The 18,263-nt window shown below is 44.9% G+C and overlaps 1 protein-coding gene across 3 annotated transcripts in view; it reads right to left on the bottom strand.

The window, feature by feature from the left end:
• The window catches only part of srgap2 (SLIT-ROBO Rho GTPase activating protein 2), a 49,767-nt gene that overhangs the window by 18,086 nt on the left and 13,418 nt on the right, over positions 1 to 18,263 (bottom strand). For all 3 annotated transcript variants that reach the window (XM_070903489.1, XM_070903490.1, XM_070903491.1), the window contains exon 2: positions 3,380 to 3,572. In XM_070903489.1, the coding sequence (XP_070759590.1) occupies positions 3,380 to 3,572 (193 nt within the window). The remainder of the gene's footprint in view (positions 1 to 3,379; positions 3,573 to 18,263) is intronic.

The raw sequence follows: 18,263 nt of genomic DNA, 5'->3' as shown, positions 1-18,263 counted from the left end.
GAGCAGATTTAAATCAATACAGCCACAACAGATGCAAAACAACAATGTTCAGTCCACGTGTGGTCATACGACCATGTGATCTTTAGAGTCAGATCCCAAAAACCACATTGAATTAATATGTCGCTGTAGCCATGGGTTGTATAAGGGCCTGCAGCTTATTAACAGTGAAACTGGCCTAATATTTAGCATAAGGATAGGCTTTGAATCAGTGTGCAACTTGTGAGGGCTTCTCCATGTGACCAATCAGCCTGTCAGCCTCAGGGCACACACGCGCACGCACACACACACACACACACACACACACACACACACACACACACACACACACACACACACACACACACACACACACACACACACACACACACACACACACACACACACACACACACACACACACACACACACACACCACAGTTAAACCATGTAACCCCCAACCACTGCTGTACGCAGTCTGCCAAATAGCAGGAATACCAGGGGTCTCCACGGGATCAACACACACACACACACAACCCTCACACCCCACATTGCTTGGAGTACCATCAACGCCTGGCCGTACAGAGAAACAGCCACAGGCACACACTCACACACACCTACATTCAGACACACAAAAATACACACACATAACCGGAAAATAGCTGAAATTCCAGCATGGCACCCGGACTGAGCAGCAGCAGATGCAGGGAGACTGTTACACAGATGTTGGATAAAGAGAAAAGCAAAAAGGGAGTAGAAGAAGAGCAGAATGAGAAATGAAAAGTTAAGATTGAACACTTGTCAGTCAGTGAATTGTGATTTTTATTGCCTTATGACATCTTGATAGATTATGACGTGAACAGACCTGCTGAAGCAGCTGCAGTAGCTGACCTGCTCAACTACATGTTTTATTCTCTGTCCTTTGCCCTCCCTTTTCTTCTGCTCCCCTTCCCTCCCCCAACATGTAACACAGGGGAACACACACTCTACAACTGTCTCAGTATTGACCTGAGCTGGAGGGTGTGTGTGTGTGTTGGGGGTATGTCCTCTCGGTCGGAATTGGGTTTCGTTTAGAGGACCTATCGATCCCTTTTAGTCTGTGCCTGCGTGTGTGAGAAAGCATGGATGTGGGTTTGCCCCCAGCGGAGAAATTAATGTTTCTGGAAAAAAAACATGCACGAGACATATGAAAGGAGAACAAGGACATTGCAAGGGAAAAGAGGAAGGTCACACTTAACAGTTTGTCAGAGAGAAAGAGAAGACGAGCAGAAGAGGAAAGAGTCCAGTCCTTCTCAATAGTTTTGGTAATTTTGGAAAATCCTGTCTATCGGCTAGTGTTTCCTCTACAGCTTAAAGGTTAACAAAAACACAAATAGTATTGCTACAGTAAAATCTAATGATAAATATCAATGTTTCTCCTAATTGTTATATATATATATATATATATTTTTTTTTTTATATATATACACACACACACACATATATATACACACACACATATATGTGTATATATGTATATATACACACACACATATACACATATATGTGTACATATGTATAAATACACATTAATTCTCTTAGCAGTTAATTCTATGAAGAAGCAGTTAAACAAATGCTATGCCTGTGCAGCCTTAACAAAATGATACATTAGGGTGCTGCTGCACAATTATTGATTTCTGATTTTGTTCATCGACCAAGAGCAGTATTCTACTCAGTGACAAACATCTTATTTATTGCTAGGTAGAAATGACAAAGAGTAAAAACACATGTTTTTTTAAATTGCGTTTTGGGCCTCATAAAATGCTTATATTTATCCTGACAGAAGTTGAAAAACAACCCAAAGTTGGACCCTAATGCTATGGGTGCTTTCTCCTTGTGTCATCACTTGCATCTGTTGCTTGGGAGATGCAAGACAGACAAGCATGGCAGGATGAGGAATGGTATCGACTGGGGGGGTCATCAGAATCAGAATCAGAAATACTTTATTGATCCCTGGGGGGAAATTAGACTTTGTTCAATCCAACACCACTATTTTCAAGAGTAAGCCATTACTGTTGACGCACAGCTGTCCCGCAAATCGTGACACACTTGGAGCGACTACTCGTGTCCCCACGGATTTCACATCAAAAACACAGTATTGCAGGAATGATGTATTAATGATACTGCAGTAACGATTACAGAGCTCCACAGCCCCTTCAGATCAGCAGCAGTGATAAACCATTATACACGTTTCTATCGAAAGGGCATAGCCAACCCATTTAACACTGCTACATCTGTGTTTTCTTGCTCAAAGCTCCTCACTTCTCGAAGATGCAATTAAGGAATTAAAACATCCTCAGTGCTGGCAGATCTTGGTCAATTTCCAAGTCCCGGGCTAAAAAGATGGAGGAGCAAGGATGCAAGGAGGCATAATTAGTTAAATTGAAAGCACCCTCTGCCTCCATTTATCTCTGGTAGCTCAACAGAATTTGTATGTGTGTGCGTGAGTGTGTGTGCGGTTTATGATTAGATAGCAGTTCAGTGAATCCCCATAGGGAAACAGACCGCTCTCTCCCACCAAGAACCGCTAGATAAATTATACAAGAACACATCCCGCTGCTAAAGCTGATGAGCTCCAGTGTGTATTTGCATGCATTTTATGTGTCAATGAGGAAATGAGAGAGAGAGAGAGAGAGAGAAAGAGAGAGAAAGAGACATGGGGATAGACAGACGAGAGAGAGAGAGAGCAATAGAGAGAGAGAGAAAGAGACATGGGGATAGACAGACGGGAGAGAGAGAGAGCAATAGAGAGAGAGAGAAAGAGACATGGAGATAGACAGACGGGAGAGAGAGAGAGAGAGAGAGAGAGCAATAGAGAGAGAGACCTTCTTTGGTGAGAGAGAATCCCTGTTTGGGCAAGGTTACACACACAGCAAGACACTGCAAAATAGTCAGAGCACATAATCACCACCTGGTCATTTCTGTTCCACACAAACACACACAGACTCACAGGACCTCACTGATAACATAAATATACAGAAAGCATACTTATGTATAAGCAATAAATCAGTTGGTGTTCCATTATTTGATCAAACTGGGAAGCAGTGAGTGATGTAAGCCACTAAGGCCTCCTTCACCGTCCCTCTTGGCCTTCTGTTTCATTTTTCTGCTCGTCTCTACTTCTCTTTTCTCAGGAAGGAAGTCACTAATTTTGAAAGCACTCTACACTGTTTACAGGGCTAAATAAAGACAATTTTTTGATCTTTTCATCTTAGCTTGAATATTCTAAAGGGAAGAATATAAGCTGTCGCAGGAACTTGAACTAAACAAATAAAATCATCTGCAAAATTATATAAAAACCTGCTGTCCAGTGTGGTAATGCTTTGTGTGTGTGTGTGTGTGTGCAGCCGTGAGTGTCCCATACTTTAGTAGATGGTCCTTGGTACTGCGTGTCTTGGTGAGGAACCTCTCGGCCAGCTTCTCCAGGTTGCGGCTGTAGTCCACCTCAATCTCTGCCTTCTTCCTGAAGAAGTCCTGCAGGTCCTGCAGCAGCTGCACCCTCAGCTCACACTGCTGGTCCAGACACTTGAGCTGCTCCACCAGCTGGGCGCGGATCTCTGCCGGGATGAAGGGAAGAGACAGAGATGAGTTTAACTTCTTAACCAATCACAATCAAGGTGTAATCAACACACTGAAGACACATAGGACAGCCTGCACAGAATGTTTGTTCCCGCGCACTTCTAAAATCAAAGACCTCTTTTCTCTAAAAAATGTGAACTGCATGCAATTAACCCCACAACTGGGGAGTGAGCTGCATACATTACTGTTGACAGTGCAGCGCTATCATTAAGATGCGTGCCACAACAATGTGTAAGATGTTAAAGTCTAAAGCAGTTCGCCTGATGTGGATGGAGCTCAGTCCAGTGAAACACCTGGCAGAACCCCGACACATCAGCCTGGAGTCATGGCTGAAATCCACTCCCTCTCCCACCAGTCTGTTAAGCGTAGACTGTACATCATCATTTGTGTGTGTGCGATCAGATATCCGCTTCCACACACATAGAGATCTCCAGAGGCAGTCATTTATCCCAGCTTATCACTTTTCATTTTCCTCCCGCCTCCTTCCCATCTCCCTCCTCCATGCTGCTCTCCAGTCTGGCCTCAAATTAATAGAGTGCACTCAGTGCAGACACACTCAGTAACCATATTCAATCACTGGCTACAAAAAAGTCCTCTGGAGAGTCCTGCCCACTGCAGTTATAGACTGGGACACACAAAGCAACACGTGCACACATATACACACACCCAAGGACACACACACACACACACACACACACACACACACACACACACACACACACACACGATGATGATAAGCTGGATCAGTGCTGACAGCTGACAGATTAATGCTATGCTCTCATTGCTGCCTGCCAATGCTGAGTAAGCTGCGCATGCATCCTAAAGAGTTAAGAAACAACAAACACACACACACACACACACACACACACACACACACACACACACACACACACACACCAATTGCCAGCCTATGCAGCTACATCATGGCTAGTCTGCCCCAGCTGTCCTACCTTTACAACGCTGGCTGTAGAGAAAGCGGATGGTTTTGGCCTCCATCCTGGATTCAGTATAGCGCAGTATGGACTCCCCTCACATACACACTAATTCAAACACACACACTCACAGGCAGGCAGAGAGTCAGCCGTCCATGCGGACCGACAGCGACTGTTGATGCTGCCTTTGTGTTTAACAGCTGAGAGCGCAGTTTCTCATTACCACAAAGAGAAGTGGGATATCTAAATGTGTCTGTGACCAGCCCGCTCCTCCCCCGTCTCCCACTTCTCCCTCCCTCTCTCATAAACACAGACCTAAACATTGTGCCACTAGCCAGCGGCTGTGTCCACTCACAGTCATTCTTTACTGATTAAAAGTCCAGTGTAGAGGAGTTATTGGGCATTATGACACTACGGCGCAAACACTCACATACGCAACAAATAAATGCATACATACACACAGCATGTGTCTGTGCTAATGACCTGGTGTGAATATTTGCTTTGACAACATGTGTTATTGACTCGTGGTCTGTGCATGTCTGTATGTGTGTGTGTGTGTAATTTCCTCATTGCACAGCGCCGTCAATGATGGGGGGTGAGTCACTGTCCCATCCTCAAGGCTACAACACAAATCCTTGAGATGGCGGCCTTGTAATTAGCCAACCCAACACAACAACACACACCTCAATTGAAAACAAGTGCTTCCATCCATACGGAGCGTAAGAAGGTGAAAGAAAGCACAAGGTAATCCGCAGGGAGGGAGCTTTCTAGAGAGAAAAAGTCCCATGTGACCCCAATGTTTAGAAAGCAGGTTTAATGGGAGTAAAATTAATTTAACAGGGAGGCTATGCCCTGTGCCCCCAAAACCCCTCTCGGGCCCGTAACAGTCACATTAGGATGAAGAGTGATTCCGACAGCACGCTCCATTTACAAAATATATGGCTGTATGACTCAACCAAAGCTAACCCTGAGCTCTCCACACTATACCTTGTTGATACTGGCTGCTAAGCTGAATTTCCCTGAGGGATTAAAACAAAAAAGTCTTTATCCATCTAGACGCTGTTATCGCCAACAGGAGAGGAGTGTTAGCTGAGAGACGGGTCGAGCTTGGTACAGCAAAGAGGAGAGGATGCCGTCAGAAAGATCGATGCAGGTCTTCCTTTCGGTCATCATCCCCCTGAGCCAGTGAGAGGTGGGATGTGAACTGGAATGTGACGCCTCCACACCCCCCTCCAGACAGCCCCGTCACATTTTCCAAGCAGATGAGAGCAGGTCTTGTAATCAGGCTCTGGGATTCTACTTTACTGATGCTCTCCTTTTTCTTTTTGTTTCCTTCCTCCTCCTCCTCCTCTGTCTGTAGTGCTGAGGGCTGTCTGGCTCTGTCTGCACGAGCCTTGTCCACACACTTTTCACTTTGTTCACCAGTCCAACCAACACCAAACTGCTCAGCAGAAGGAGATGGTTGCTAACCTTCGAAGCAGTATAACAACTTGTCTAAATACTGACCTATAGAAGGTATCTAGTGATGTCACAGGACACCAAAATCACCATGGTCACTCCCTCCTGAGCGACAAACCATAACAGTCAACATTTGCATTCATTCACACGGAAAAAACTGAGAAGCTGAGAAATCCTGCTGTAAAATAAGACCAGGTATCTACGGCCCTTCAGGATTTGTTTAGTGTAGCATTACTTCCCTGGTGTAGAGCTACATGTTTACATGCCTACGTACATTTAAATATATATGTCATGAAAGTCCATTTCTGACACCAATTCAACATCCACAGTACAGTGGACAGTGTACAGACAGTATGTTGTACGGATCACAGTTGATTCTGACGGCTGTTTCCTTTTCAAGATCTTTTGTTTGTTTGTTTTCCTCCTGTTGTCGCAACTCTACCCCGCCATAGGAGCCACCTGTTGGCTTATTTTGACACTCAGTGTAGGTGAGGGGGTGGTATTGTGTGATTAAGTGTGTGAATGTATATCCTCCCTCTCTATAGAAAAAAACATGAGCATGAAATGGCAGAAATCGGAGGAGTCCAATGTCTTTTTTCTCCTTCAGGCTATTTCACCCAAACCTGCCCCTCCTCATCATCCATTATTGATTTGTTTGCTTATTCCGGCCCAGAAAAAGGAAGACAAAAATAAAGAGAGATGATGGATAGAGACAGCGTAACCAAACTGGAATGACATTACCACCATGGTCAATGCCCACTGTTAATTTTGCAGCGGGCTGAGGCTGAAGGCAGGGTCGGACATGTTGCTGCATACAAATATGTGGATGGATGCTCAGAAGGAAAAATAAGGTGCTGCCAAAAGGCAACACAAGCAGTCACATAACACTTGAGTCCCATTTTGGCAAGCACAATGTGGGGCCCTGAAAGCCTTTTTCTCCTGCATTATTACATTTTGTAGCTGAGGCTAGTTTTTGCAGAAAACATACCACCAGCTTTAGTCGGTTTAGTTGGAAGCTGACAGAAGTGACGGCTGCCCGGGATGCTGTTCTGAGCTGGCCTAGATACAGGAACCACACATACTGCTGCAAGCACTCATTATACCTGAAAACACCCTGGGCTATGAGCACAACACATACACACTGTCAGTGATGTGGCACTGCGAGTCCAAGCTGTCACTCTGAGCTGTTTTGACGGCAGCCATCCAGCCGGCTCTTGGAAGCCCCACCCCAGATCTGTCCTCCTCTATTACTGGACTGGTTTGTAAAGACATACACACACACACACACACACACACACACATGGCAACTGTCTACAAGTAGACGTGATGAGTGTTCGAGACAAGGCTTGAACTGGCTGCAGAGGGAGGGCGGGGAGAGTACAAACAACAGAGGAACAACAAACCGACACAGATGACAGATGTTCATTTAAAAGATAATTTACATTTTCACTATTTTTGACCACGATACCTGTTGCTAAATATAACACTGTACTCACCAAGTTAATTGCAGAGATTAGGGATGAACTGATCCAACTTTTTCTTTCCTGATACGGATTCCGACATTGAGCTCTAAAGCAACACCAGTGCTTTCTTTTCCCCAAATTTAAAATCTTTAATCCCATTTTTCAATGACATTGAGGAAGAAACTGTATTAAATGTGGATCAGTCATGTGTCCGATATCCGGTCCGATACCATTGGGCGAATCAGATCGAAGCATCCCTTACAGAGATTGGGGGAACGTGGCATCACATCAGTATAAAGGAGTTGGATGGGTCAAGAAACTCAATCAGAGAGTTTACACACAAACCCAGGCTTAGACAAACTTATTTGGGAGAGAAAACTAAAGAAAGGGTAAAATTATTACCCAAACTGTGTGTTGTGAACATACATCACAGTTTTCAGACCGACTTCCTAGGTCAACTTTGACCTTTGACCATACTTGTGGTACATTTCTATCTATATAGGGATTATTACTGACATTTCTGGTGCTCTCACTTTCAGTTTTACTTCTGGACGAAGTGGTTTAGATAAACTCTTGGTGTGTCAGATGCAGACCTTGTTGAAGCCATGTTGCTGTGTTCCCAGACCTCAGTAATTACTTTGGTGAGTCCAGTGTATCATAATCAATAGAAACGAAGGTTAAAACCAGGGATATGAAACCCAAGTTCTATAAACCAGGATAATCCTTTAAACACAAGCCTCTCTGCCAGCACTGGGGTTGAGTGCTCACAACCTGTGCCAGGTAATCAGCAAACACAGCGGGAACATGAAAACACACACACACACACACACTCAACAGTTAACTAGTTCTAAGAAACCCAAGACATCCAACCAGGAGATGTAGCCATCGGCGAGGTAGAAAATTACCCATTCTGTTTGTGTTTTTGTGTGTGTGTGTGTGAGCACGTGAGCACACTGTGTTTATGCAGTAAGGCCTGGTCTTTGTTGCTCCAGGGGCTGATACTGCAGTACAGAGTGGTGGAGAGGAGGGGGAGCAGGAGGGGGTGGTAATGGTTTTGAGTTGTACCACTGTGAGCTCATACTATTGTCCTCAGAAGAATGAAAGAAGCAGAAAGAAAAGGAGAAAGAACAGAAAGCAGTGTAAAGGGTGTGTGTGTGTGTGTGTGGGGGGGGGGGGTGAATAATATGTCCATTCATCCCTGTACACACAGGAAGAGAGGACAGAGAGACAGGAAGTCAGTCGGACCAGTTCATTGCCAGTAGGGAGCACACGGGAGGGGAGGGTCATACTAAAACAACCACAGGAAGCATATATGTGTGTGAGTGCATCAGGATGGGGGGTTGGACTGAGGTGTGTGTGAGTGAAATGAAAGCGCCAGAAGAAAAACAGGCAGCTGTGGAGTAAAACCCTCCGAACCTGAGACCAGGCAGGAAAAGAGGGGAAGGAGACTGACGGAAAGAAACTGGGCCAGGGGTTTGCAGGTTGAGGGGGGGCAAGCAGTGCGGGTGTGTGTGTGTGTGTGTGTGTGTGTGTGTGTGTGTGTGTGTGAGTAGATGGTGGGGCTATTGGATGTGATTTTTAGCCAGTTGAATGAGTTGGTAGTCTGAAGCCTCAGGTTGCAGGTAGTATTTCCAAATAAGATTCTTCAGCAGGGTGGAATCTATTAGTTCCAGACATGCCTGCCTAATACGGCTTCACTGTACACACACACACACACACACACACACACACACACACACACACACACACACACACACACACACACACACACACACACACACACACACGCACACACACGCACACACACACACACACACATGCACAAGCGAGTAAGGAGGGGAGTAGAGGAAAAGATAGAATTACAGTACAGTAAGTGTTGGAGGGAAAACTATTGCAGGAATGGAAAGATTCCAGCCAATGTCTTTTCCTTGGGTCTGGACTTTCCTCTGAAAACAAACACACACACACACACACTAAAACTTATATAGGCATTTCCTCTCTCACCCAGAGCTTGAAACCTTCAGGAAAAGCAATGTCTTCTTAAGGAGGCAAGTTAACGAGCTTAGTGACTTTTAGACATGGAAAACCTCACTGAAGCCAAACCATGGCAGACCTGCTCTGTATGGTAGAGGAGAGGAGAGGAGAGGAGGAAGACAGACAGGAAGACAGACAGGCAGAGAGACAGAGACTACTCTGTACTGTGCTTGAGCATAAATAAGTAAAGAACAGGATATTTCAAGAGGTAAATGTTATTGGGGTCTCTTTGGTGCTTTCAAAAATTTCACTTCTGGCCCAACTTTATAACGGAGATGGATGCTTTCAGCCAGGCAAGGAAGTAAGCCTCTGACCTCTCAGCTTTTAGTTTTCATACACACACACACACACACACACACACACACACACACACACACACACACACACACACACACACACACACACACACACACACACACACACACACACACAAAAACAAACAAACACTCTGCGTGCACCAATTAAACCATTGATGACCCAGGAAATACAAAAATGGATTATGAAAGTAGGGCGCACTGACATAAAAAGGCAACAATATGAGCTTTCGGGAAATATTTCCCATCATTATTTGTAAATATCTTATTAACAATGAATGAGCAGAAAAAGTCTGAAGAATAAGCAGCAGGCCTCCTTAAAGGAATAGTTGGACATTTTTGGGAAATTCACTTACTTTCTTGCAGCGAGTTAGAGTTAGAAGAGCGATACCACTCTTGTGTCTGTCCGTTTAATATAAAGTTATGTTTCCTCCCAATTTACAAAAGACTGGCTAACGGCTAACTCTCAGCATCACAGCGAATAAGTGTGTTTCCCAAAATGTCAAAGGGGAGGCGTTCGAGATGTAAATATTATATCTATTATGCTAGAGTATTACAGGGTTGTTTTCTCCCAGTGACAAATGATAACAGGGGCCTGTTGATATACTTCGCCTCCCCCCTAAATTATAGCCTGTGTGTGGAAATCACCATTACTTGTTCATGTCGCACCCTTCATGGTGGCTGTGATGGAGTAGGGTGAGAAGGAGGCTCGGTGAGAGGACAGAGAGAAAGGGAGGTGACAGGGAGGTTACTGTGGGGGGTAGTACTCAGCGGGGGTAAATTCCTCTGCACTACTACTCAGATCAGGAAGTCATTAACCCTTTACTAGCTAGTGAGATGCTTCATCTCCAGCTGGAGGAACGCAGCAACAGGAAGGCAAGAGGACTCCCATGGAAGATGAGAGGTGTGTGTGTGTGTGTGTGTGTGTGTGTGTGTGTGTGTGTGTGTTAATGCATCTGTGGCCCACATTCTGAGCCATGTGGGCTCTCGTCAGGGTTCCTTGCACTCCGTGAGCTGGGAGCACAGGTCAGGGGTCAGGGGTTGCAAAGCTACTGGAGGGGGTCAGTCTCCCATGTCAACCAACTGGTGGAAAGCACCTACAACAATACCACTATCAATTTCAGCTGGATTTAACTAATCCTGCTGCCCGAATCTACTCTTCTGCCAAATCATCATAATTCTACCAATTTCCAGGTGTATACTCTACGTCTCTATCACACTGTAACACTTAGCCCTCCTGACACCAACGGCCCTTTCCAGCCATCACATGCTCGGATTCCTCCCCTGTGGTTGCAGAGGGGTTGCAGGGTTGGAGATTGGTGGGCTGGGGTCTCTATGCATAATGAAAAAGGCTGCTTATCAAAACTTAACTAGCTCCTCACCCATTTACAGCCCCATGTCTGCTCTACTAACCCAGTCTGGAAAAGGCGCTGACAGGGTGCATGTGCGTTGGGGGAGGGGGTACGCCTCACACAGATGCAGGGACTGAGGATAGATGAAGGGACTTTTCTTCTTTTCTTTTGCGATGCAGCCCTAGTTAATTAAGAGTCCAAAAATAAAAAATAAAAATAAAATGCTCATTCCAATTTTCCAGGGACAATGGGATCTCTTCAAATAGCTTGTTGGGTCTGAGAAACAGAGCAAAGCAGCAAATCCTCACATTTGAGAAGCTGGAACCTGAGAAGGTTTTGCACTTTTGCTTGACAAATTAACAATTCACAATTAATTGATTATCAAAAGTGTTGCCGATTCAATTTCCAATTTCAAACAAATCAATTGATTGTCAGATTGTTTTAGCACTAAATCAGTTCACATGATTTGAGACAGGCCTCTAGGCTAATTTGTGTATGTGTGTGTCGTTCGTCCTCAAGGGTACTATCCACCTGGTGTCACCTCTATTTCCTGTCCCTGCCGGACACAGCCATCTGGGCCTCAGTCTGTTCCAACAACCTTCATCTCGGTCTCTCTCTCTCTCTCTCTCTATCTCACTCGCTCTCTCACTCACACACACCCACATATACACACATACTGGCTTCACCATAGGGATGCAAAACATGACAGTATAGTGGTCTACACCATCTGTCTGCGGAGGTATGGATAGGTATCAAACAAAAACGCACACACATATTATATCATCCTAGGCCAACCGGAGAGACAATATTAATCTCAGATGTCCCACTGTGTGTGTGTGTGTGTGTGTGTGTGTGTGTGTGTGTGTGGCATACACTCTTTCCAGTGTTTCCAAATGACCAGTGCATAACACCCCCCTTAATCAGCTTAACAGCCAGTCAGGGGATTTGACTAATCCACAACACAAGCATGGGAAGGAGCCCGCTGAGTGTGTGTCTGTCTGTGCGAGTGGTCTGTCTGACAGTGTGTGTAGTAAGTTAAATCAACCTCGACAATCTTGGATAGCGCTCTCTAAGCATCGAGAATTACAAGAATCATCCAAGACATGGGACTACTTTCAAATAGCGACGGCTGGGCGTGGACGTCTTTCATGTGCAGACACATCAGGTGGGTGAAGGTTCATACCCATCTTTATTAGCAGGTTGACACTTGTCATAATTCCAGTGAATGAGTGATGGTGTGTAATGACTCCCTACTTCTAGATTAAAACAGCCATCAATCGTTCAGGCATCCCTTCTTATTCTTCCTCCATCTTTCTTTCACTCCTCTGTCAGAATGAGTCCGGTCAGCACAGATGACTCTTGGGGACCTTGACAGCTTTGTGTGCATGTGCGCATGCATTCAAAAGCCCCCCCTGAGGGAAGCATCAGTGCTTTGAAACCTAACGCAGTGTGTAATAGCCTCTTTCTGTCATCTAATGGTTGTGCATGGCAGCCTCTGTCACACTGCAAACTGTGTGCACACATACACACACACACACACATAAAACCCAGTGGGAAAAAGATGCATGATACTAAACATGCGTACGTGACTGGTGTGTGTCCTTACGCAGCAGACTCTTATCACTGCATTCCAAGACACATCAGTGGCATGCTGAAAATGGCTGTAGGAAAAGATGGCAGCGATGGAGATAGAGGAAATAGTGAGAGTTGTGAGGAGAGGGCGGGCAGCAGCACCACGAGTTAAAGGCTGTATCTGCTGATGGCTGCCGATCCTTATCTGACTGCCGGTGGAAGGCAGTGAGGCTGGGGGGGGGGGATATGTTGCATCAGACAAAGGATGAGAGCAAGAACAGCAGTCGATAGCATGAGATACTATCACATGAGATACGATCACCGCATCCACTTTGAGGTCACATCGTCGTTGTCTCCAGCCACAGCTACAACCTTCTTCCCAGACAGGGGAGGGGAGGAGTTTATGGGGCATGTGCACAAGATATAGTGATGCAGTGGAAGGAGTGCCAGGTGCATGCAGATGCAGCGCACAAGTGTGTACCTTTTTGATCGTGATCAATTTTGTCCTATCTTCTCACAACTTTATATTTCTCATCTGCTGCCACCATTAGCTTGTGGTGAATAATCAATTAGTTAATCTAATGATTTGCTTCGTTAATAGAGAAAAAAAATGACAAACTTCGGTTGGTTCCAAATGTGAGGATTTGCTTCTTTTCCCTATTTTATATCATTGTAAATTGACCGATTCTCAGAAAACAAACAATATGAACACATTTTTTACTATTTTCTGATATTCAATAGACTAAACAATTCGTTAACTTACACTGACTATAAAGAAGCTGCCTATATGTGCTAAAAAAGTTGTACAATAAAGCTATGAAAGCTAAGGTTATATGGAGGTAAAAGCTGTAGGTCATAAACAGAGAACAGTGTGTGAGTCAGAGAGGTACAGTGTTTGGCTCTCATCCCTCAATCACTGAAGGCACAAAAAGCTGAATCAGGATCAGCCTATGCAGCAACTGCAATCATACCCCCACCCCCCTAGCATCCATTTCACCCATCTCTCCAACCCGCTAATCCAGAGGTATAACTCATTCTCACGCCTGCTAATGTGCATATGTGTGCATGCATGTGTGCGTTAGCACACTATGGAGAAGTGGCCTTGCTGTGTAATGACTCCTGCAGAGGCACAGCTCAGAGAGTCGGGGTTGCTGGTGGTGACAGGCTGGCCAATGAAATATGGCCACCATTTCAACCAGGCGGCAGTCTGTCACAACAACCCTTGCAGATACCAAGTGTGGGTACGTGACGAACAGCTACGGTGTACATGTGAGAAGATCACAGCCCCACCCTACCTGCCCCCCGCCCCATGGAGAATGTAGCATTGCGGTATGTACCACCACTGAGATACGGGGGGCTTATAGAGCCACGAGTATAATTTCAGTGTGACTATGCAGTTTACTCATTGATCAAATTCAGTTAGTTTAATTCTTCCTCACTTGCATTCCCACCCGCTCACATACCCACCCAGGCATTTGTCTGAGAGCTGCAAAGAAATGGGGGGATAGAGAGGGAGAAAGTGGGCTAAGCTGCCTGAAGAGGCTCCCAGGGAGGAGGACAACTCAACACCTCAGCACAACAAACCACTGCAGCAGAATTTTGTTGAACAGCACAAGGGACTCGGTTGAGAAAAAAAATACTCTTTTTTTGCTCCTCTCATTCTGTTTCTCTGCAGCATTGTTTGGTCTTTAGCTGTTTTACATGTAGTTTCTTTCATAGTAACAAAACAACTCTGCTCTCTTGAGGCAAACCAACAGGAGCTGGTAAAGATCTCTTAGTGGAAGAAGTGATTAACTGGCTGATAACGACTGAAACTGACATGGTTTCCTTTCCATACCCAACACAATGGAAAGAAATCTGTCTCAGTGTTTCATTTCCAAATTGGACTGTTTAATGAATTTTATGTATTTATGCGTAGTACCTTTTTTACGAACAATAAGAAATGATGTATAAAAGCTTCATTTAGCTTATTTTAGATTATTTTATTGCTGTCATGTGAAGGCATAATGAGATGCATGCAGCACAAGGCTTACAAAAGAGACTTTTTACAGGCAGCAAATAAATGCCCTTGTTCTACTGGTGTAGTTTGTGGATAATTTAATACCGCTGGCTACTGTTTCAGTATTATTCTCTCTTTCATTTAGAAATACCAAGACTGGGTCCTTCAGCTTCATAGTGAGAGGGGTCTGAAGCTGTGATCCCACAGTAATCAGACAAAAGCAATTACCTGAAGACGTGTCATAGCCTCTAGGTGTAGCTGTACATAACAGTCACTAAGTTCACATGAGATAAATATGGATGCTTGGTGTAAAACGGGTCTGAATGAGGACTCAGGTCATTGTTCAGTTCACCACCCTACTAGGTTAAAGCCCACTTTCTATTCAGATTTTTTTCATTAGAGATTGGCCTTTAATGAATATTCTGGACAAAGTAGGAAAATGAGCTTATAGAAAATGCATAAGACAGGTCATTCGTTTCAGCAGGCTTTAATATGAGAGTAAAACAGATTACACTAATCAGTGTCTGCATGCCACTTGGACAAACTCTGTGCACAGTCATTATTAATCTGCATATGTTTTCTGAAATTAAATAATACATTCCTGCATGACATGTATACCTTAGTTAATAATGCATGAAACAATTGTTTAAAAGTGGGTTGCTTCCAGCAGTCAGAGATGCACAGTGATGCTAATGCAGCAGCTGGCTGCAGGAAGAGGGCTTTAGAATTAGAGCACTACGGTGTTTTCTAATTCCTCTAACAGGATGAGCTGCGGCATAGAGACACTCTATTAAAGTTCACGGGATTGTATCAGACAGAGATTAGTCCTCCACTGAGTAGCCTGACATTCAAAAATCAAAGCTGGAACTTGCATTAAGACCTGACCGGCAGTGTTGAAACACAGGGTACCGTTATACTTTTCACACTTGAGCCTGGAGCCAGTCTGATGTCAGTAAAAAGCCAGACACGGGGGCTGGCTTAGCTTTGTGCTTTTCTTAGAGTTAGAGCTGCTTTAACATTACCTTTTTTTATGCACAAATGTATGAATTTGTAAGTAGGCAACAGATGCAGATCATTGCAAACCGAGAATTAACTCATGTCAGTGGTTGAGACATATCAAACTAAATTAATCTCCCCGCAGTGGGACGAATCGGGGTCAGTTTGAGCTCACTGCCCAAACAAAAATCTGTGTCTTTGTATAGGCGACATGATTCTGCAGTGCAGAACACTCAAGTAAGCCTCGAGCACATCTTCCCAGCACTTGGTAAGTAAAAACTAGAACAACTCTTCAGTCAGAAAGAGGAATTGATCAAATTAACCGTCTTCTCCCAGAATTCTCACAGCTAAAGTGTGACTGAGAGGATACTTAGAGGATGTGTCTGTAAAGCACTGCAGAGTGAGGAACGCTCACCTGAGGTCAGCCCGAGGACACCCTGACACAATGAACACAGCCTTTGTGCTGCTCAAAACACACAAACACACATACGTGCTATTGTTTTGCTTTCTCACACATAACTGCCTACTTGGCCACATGATAATCCCTGTGGCTCAAATATCGCCATCTCATCCCGCAACAAGCATCTTCACAGTCCAATGATCACCACAGTCAGCTAAGGACGGACTGTCAGATATGTATCTGGACAGACTCTACTCTGGCTAACCTAAGAACTAGTCATGTTTCGTATTGATTGAGACCACCACGTTGGCGCAGCCGCAGAGGGCTCCATCACCCAAATGCAAGGTCGTCCATTGTTGATGATCCTGGCTCAAATTTTGTTGAATCATGGTTCAACGTCATCCAGCAACACACTCTGCAGTTCAATTATAAAACCTTGGAGTATTGTGCCAATTCTGCCATTTACCTCCTACGCATAGAGAAAATTGCTGCCATGATTGATTTCTAGCTGTAAAATCCTGCCTCAAAAGGAGTATAACCTGCTGAGCAGTGTTTTTCTGGCATCTGGTAAGCTGTCATTCTCATGGATGGATTATTCAAACTGGACTTCCAGGTTCATGTTTCATCTTCTCACCGCTACCTGCAACAACATGCTCACACCCACGCAGCCTCTTACATTTATTTGATGCAGCGCTGTTGTCAGTTTGAACAACCTAAAATGATTAAGTAGAAAGCCTGTCGTCACTCCTCAATGACAGTAAGCGAGCGTCCATTGGAATGTGCATGAGCAAGATGCTGAATAGAGAGTGGCCGCTCTCTAGCGGGCCCTGAGCTTTGACCTCCCTGAGGAGGAGGGTCAACGATGAGACAAACTTCTGGAAGTATCAGACTATCAGATTAAAACAGTCACATCCCTATGGTAGGCCCTGTGGTTAAGTCTGTAAGACTGTTCAAGTCGTCCTGCCCTTTGACATCATGGGAGCCTGGTGTCTAAGTGAGCCTCGGACACCTAATGGAAAAAAATAAAGCAATCTGTACTCAGGAATGGACAGCCCTGATACCAAGAGAATACGCCTCTCCAACGAGAGGAGAGTGAACATGGGGTCAGTGACTCTACACGGCGTGTGTGTCCTACTTCGTGTGTGATGTGATGTGATGTGTGTCTCAGAGAGAGGACGTGTCGGAATCAGTACAACACAATAGAGTGCTGCAGTGTGGGCGGCCACACCCTTTCCTCCTAGCTCCCCTCCACGGCCTCCTCTACGGCCCCTTAAAAACTGCCTTGACAAGATTTAAAAAGAAAGGGACAGAGGAGAGAGGGAGGAGGGAGTGGATACACAGGCACACAAGGAATGAAATCCCTGATATATATAAAACAGGAGGGGAAAGGAAGAAAAATAGACACTAATGAATGCAAGAAAAAGTGAGAGGCTTGACAGATTCTCAGCTCTGGTAGTGGAAACATGACAGAGAACGTAGAGAGACAAAGTGGGCAGAACTGAGCAGACTGGGGGAGGGGGGTAAGAGAAACAAAATGGGGGCATAAAAACAGTCTAACAGGAGACAGACAAATACTGAGGAATCTAGAGGGAGGGAAAGAGACAAACAGCAATGCTGTGCATAGCATTGTGTTCTGCAATGTGTTGCTGAATTATTGATGCTGCCTCAGTGTCGAAGGGCGAGAAGAGGGAGCACTTTCACGCACAGTGTAATCTCTGCATCATAAACATGCATGCACACATACGCAGAGCTGTCAGGCTGTGGCAAATATACAGTGTGTACAACGATCACCCCCCTTGACGGCAGGCTGGAGAGAGGGCTTGAGCAGGTCCCCTGTGAGTGTCTGTGGCTGGCATGGGGAGAGAAGAGGTCAAAGGTCATAGCAGGCCAGAGTTAGACATGTGGCCCACACCTGTTCTAAACTTGCCTCAGTGGACTCTCACAGACAGATCATCACCAGCCAGACACAAGGTAAAGTGAGATAGTCATTAGAGCAATTTATTGTTTAACAATTCTCTCTAGTTTGAAGGACTACATAGAGCTCTCTTCTTGCTTTCCTTTATCCCTTTCCCTGCCTGTGTTTCTCCCTCTCCCTGGCTGGCTCTCTTTCTTATCCGCAGAGGAAGCCTGTTTGATCTAGCAGAGTCCT

The sequence above is a fragment of the Enoplosus armatus genome, chromosome 3 (genome assembly GCF_043641665.1).
Source record: "Enoplosus armatus isolate fEnoArm2 chromosome 3, fEnoArm2.hap1, whole genome shotgun sequence".
Lineage (NCBI taxonomy): Eukaryota > Metazoa > Chordata > Actinopteri > Centrarchiformes > Enoplosidae > Enoplosus > Enoplosus armatus.
Note: the sequence above shows the minus strand (reverse complement) of the source record. Positions and strands in the feature narration are given on the sequence as shown.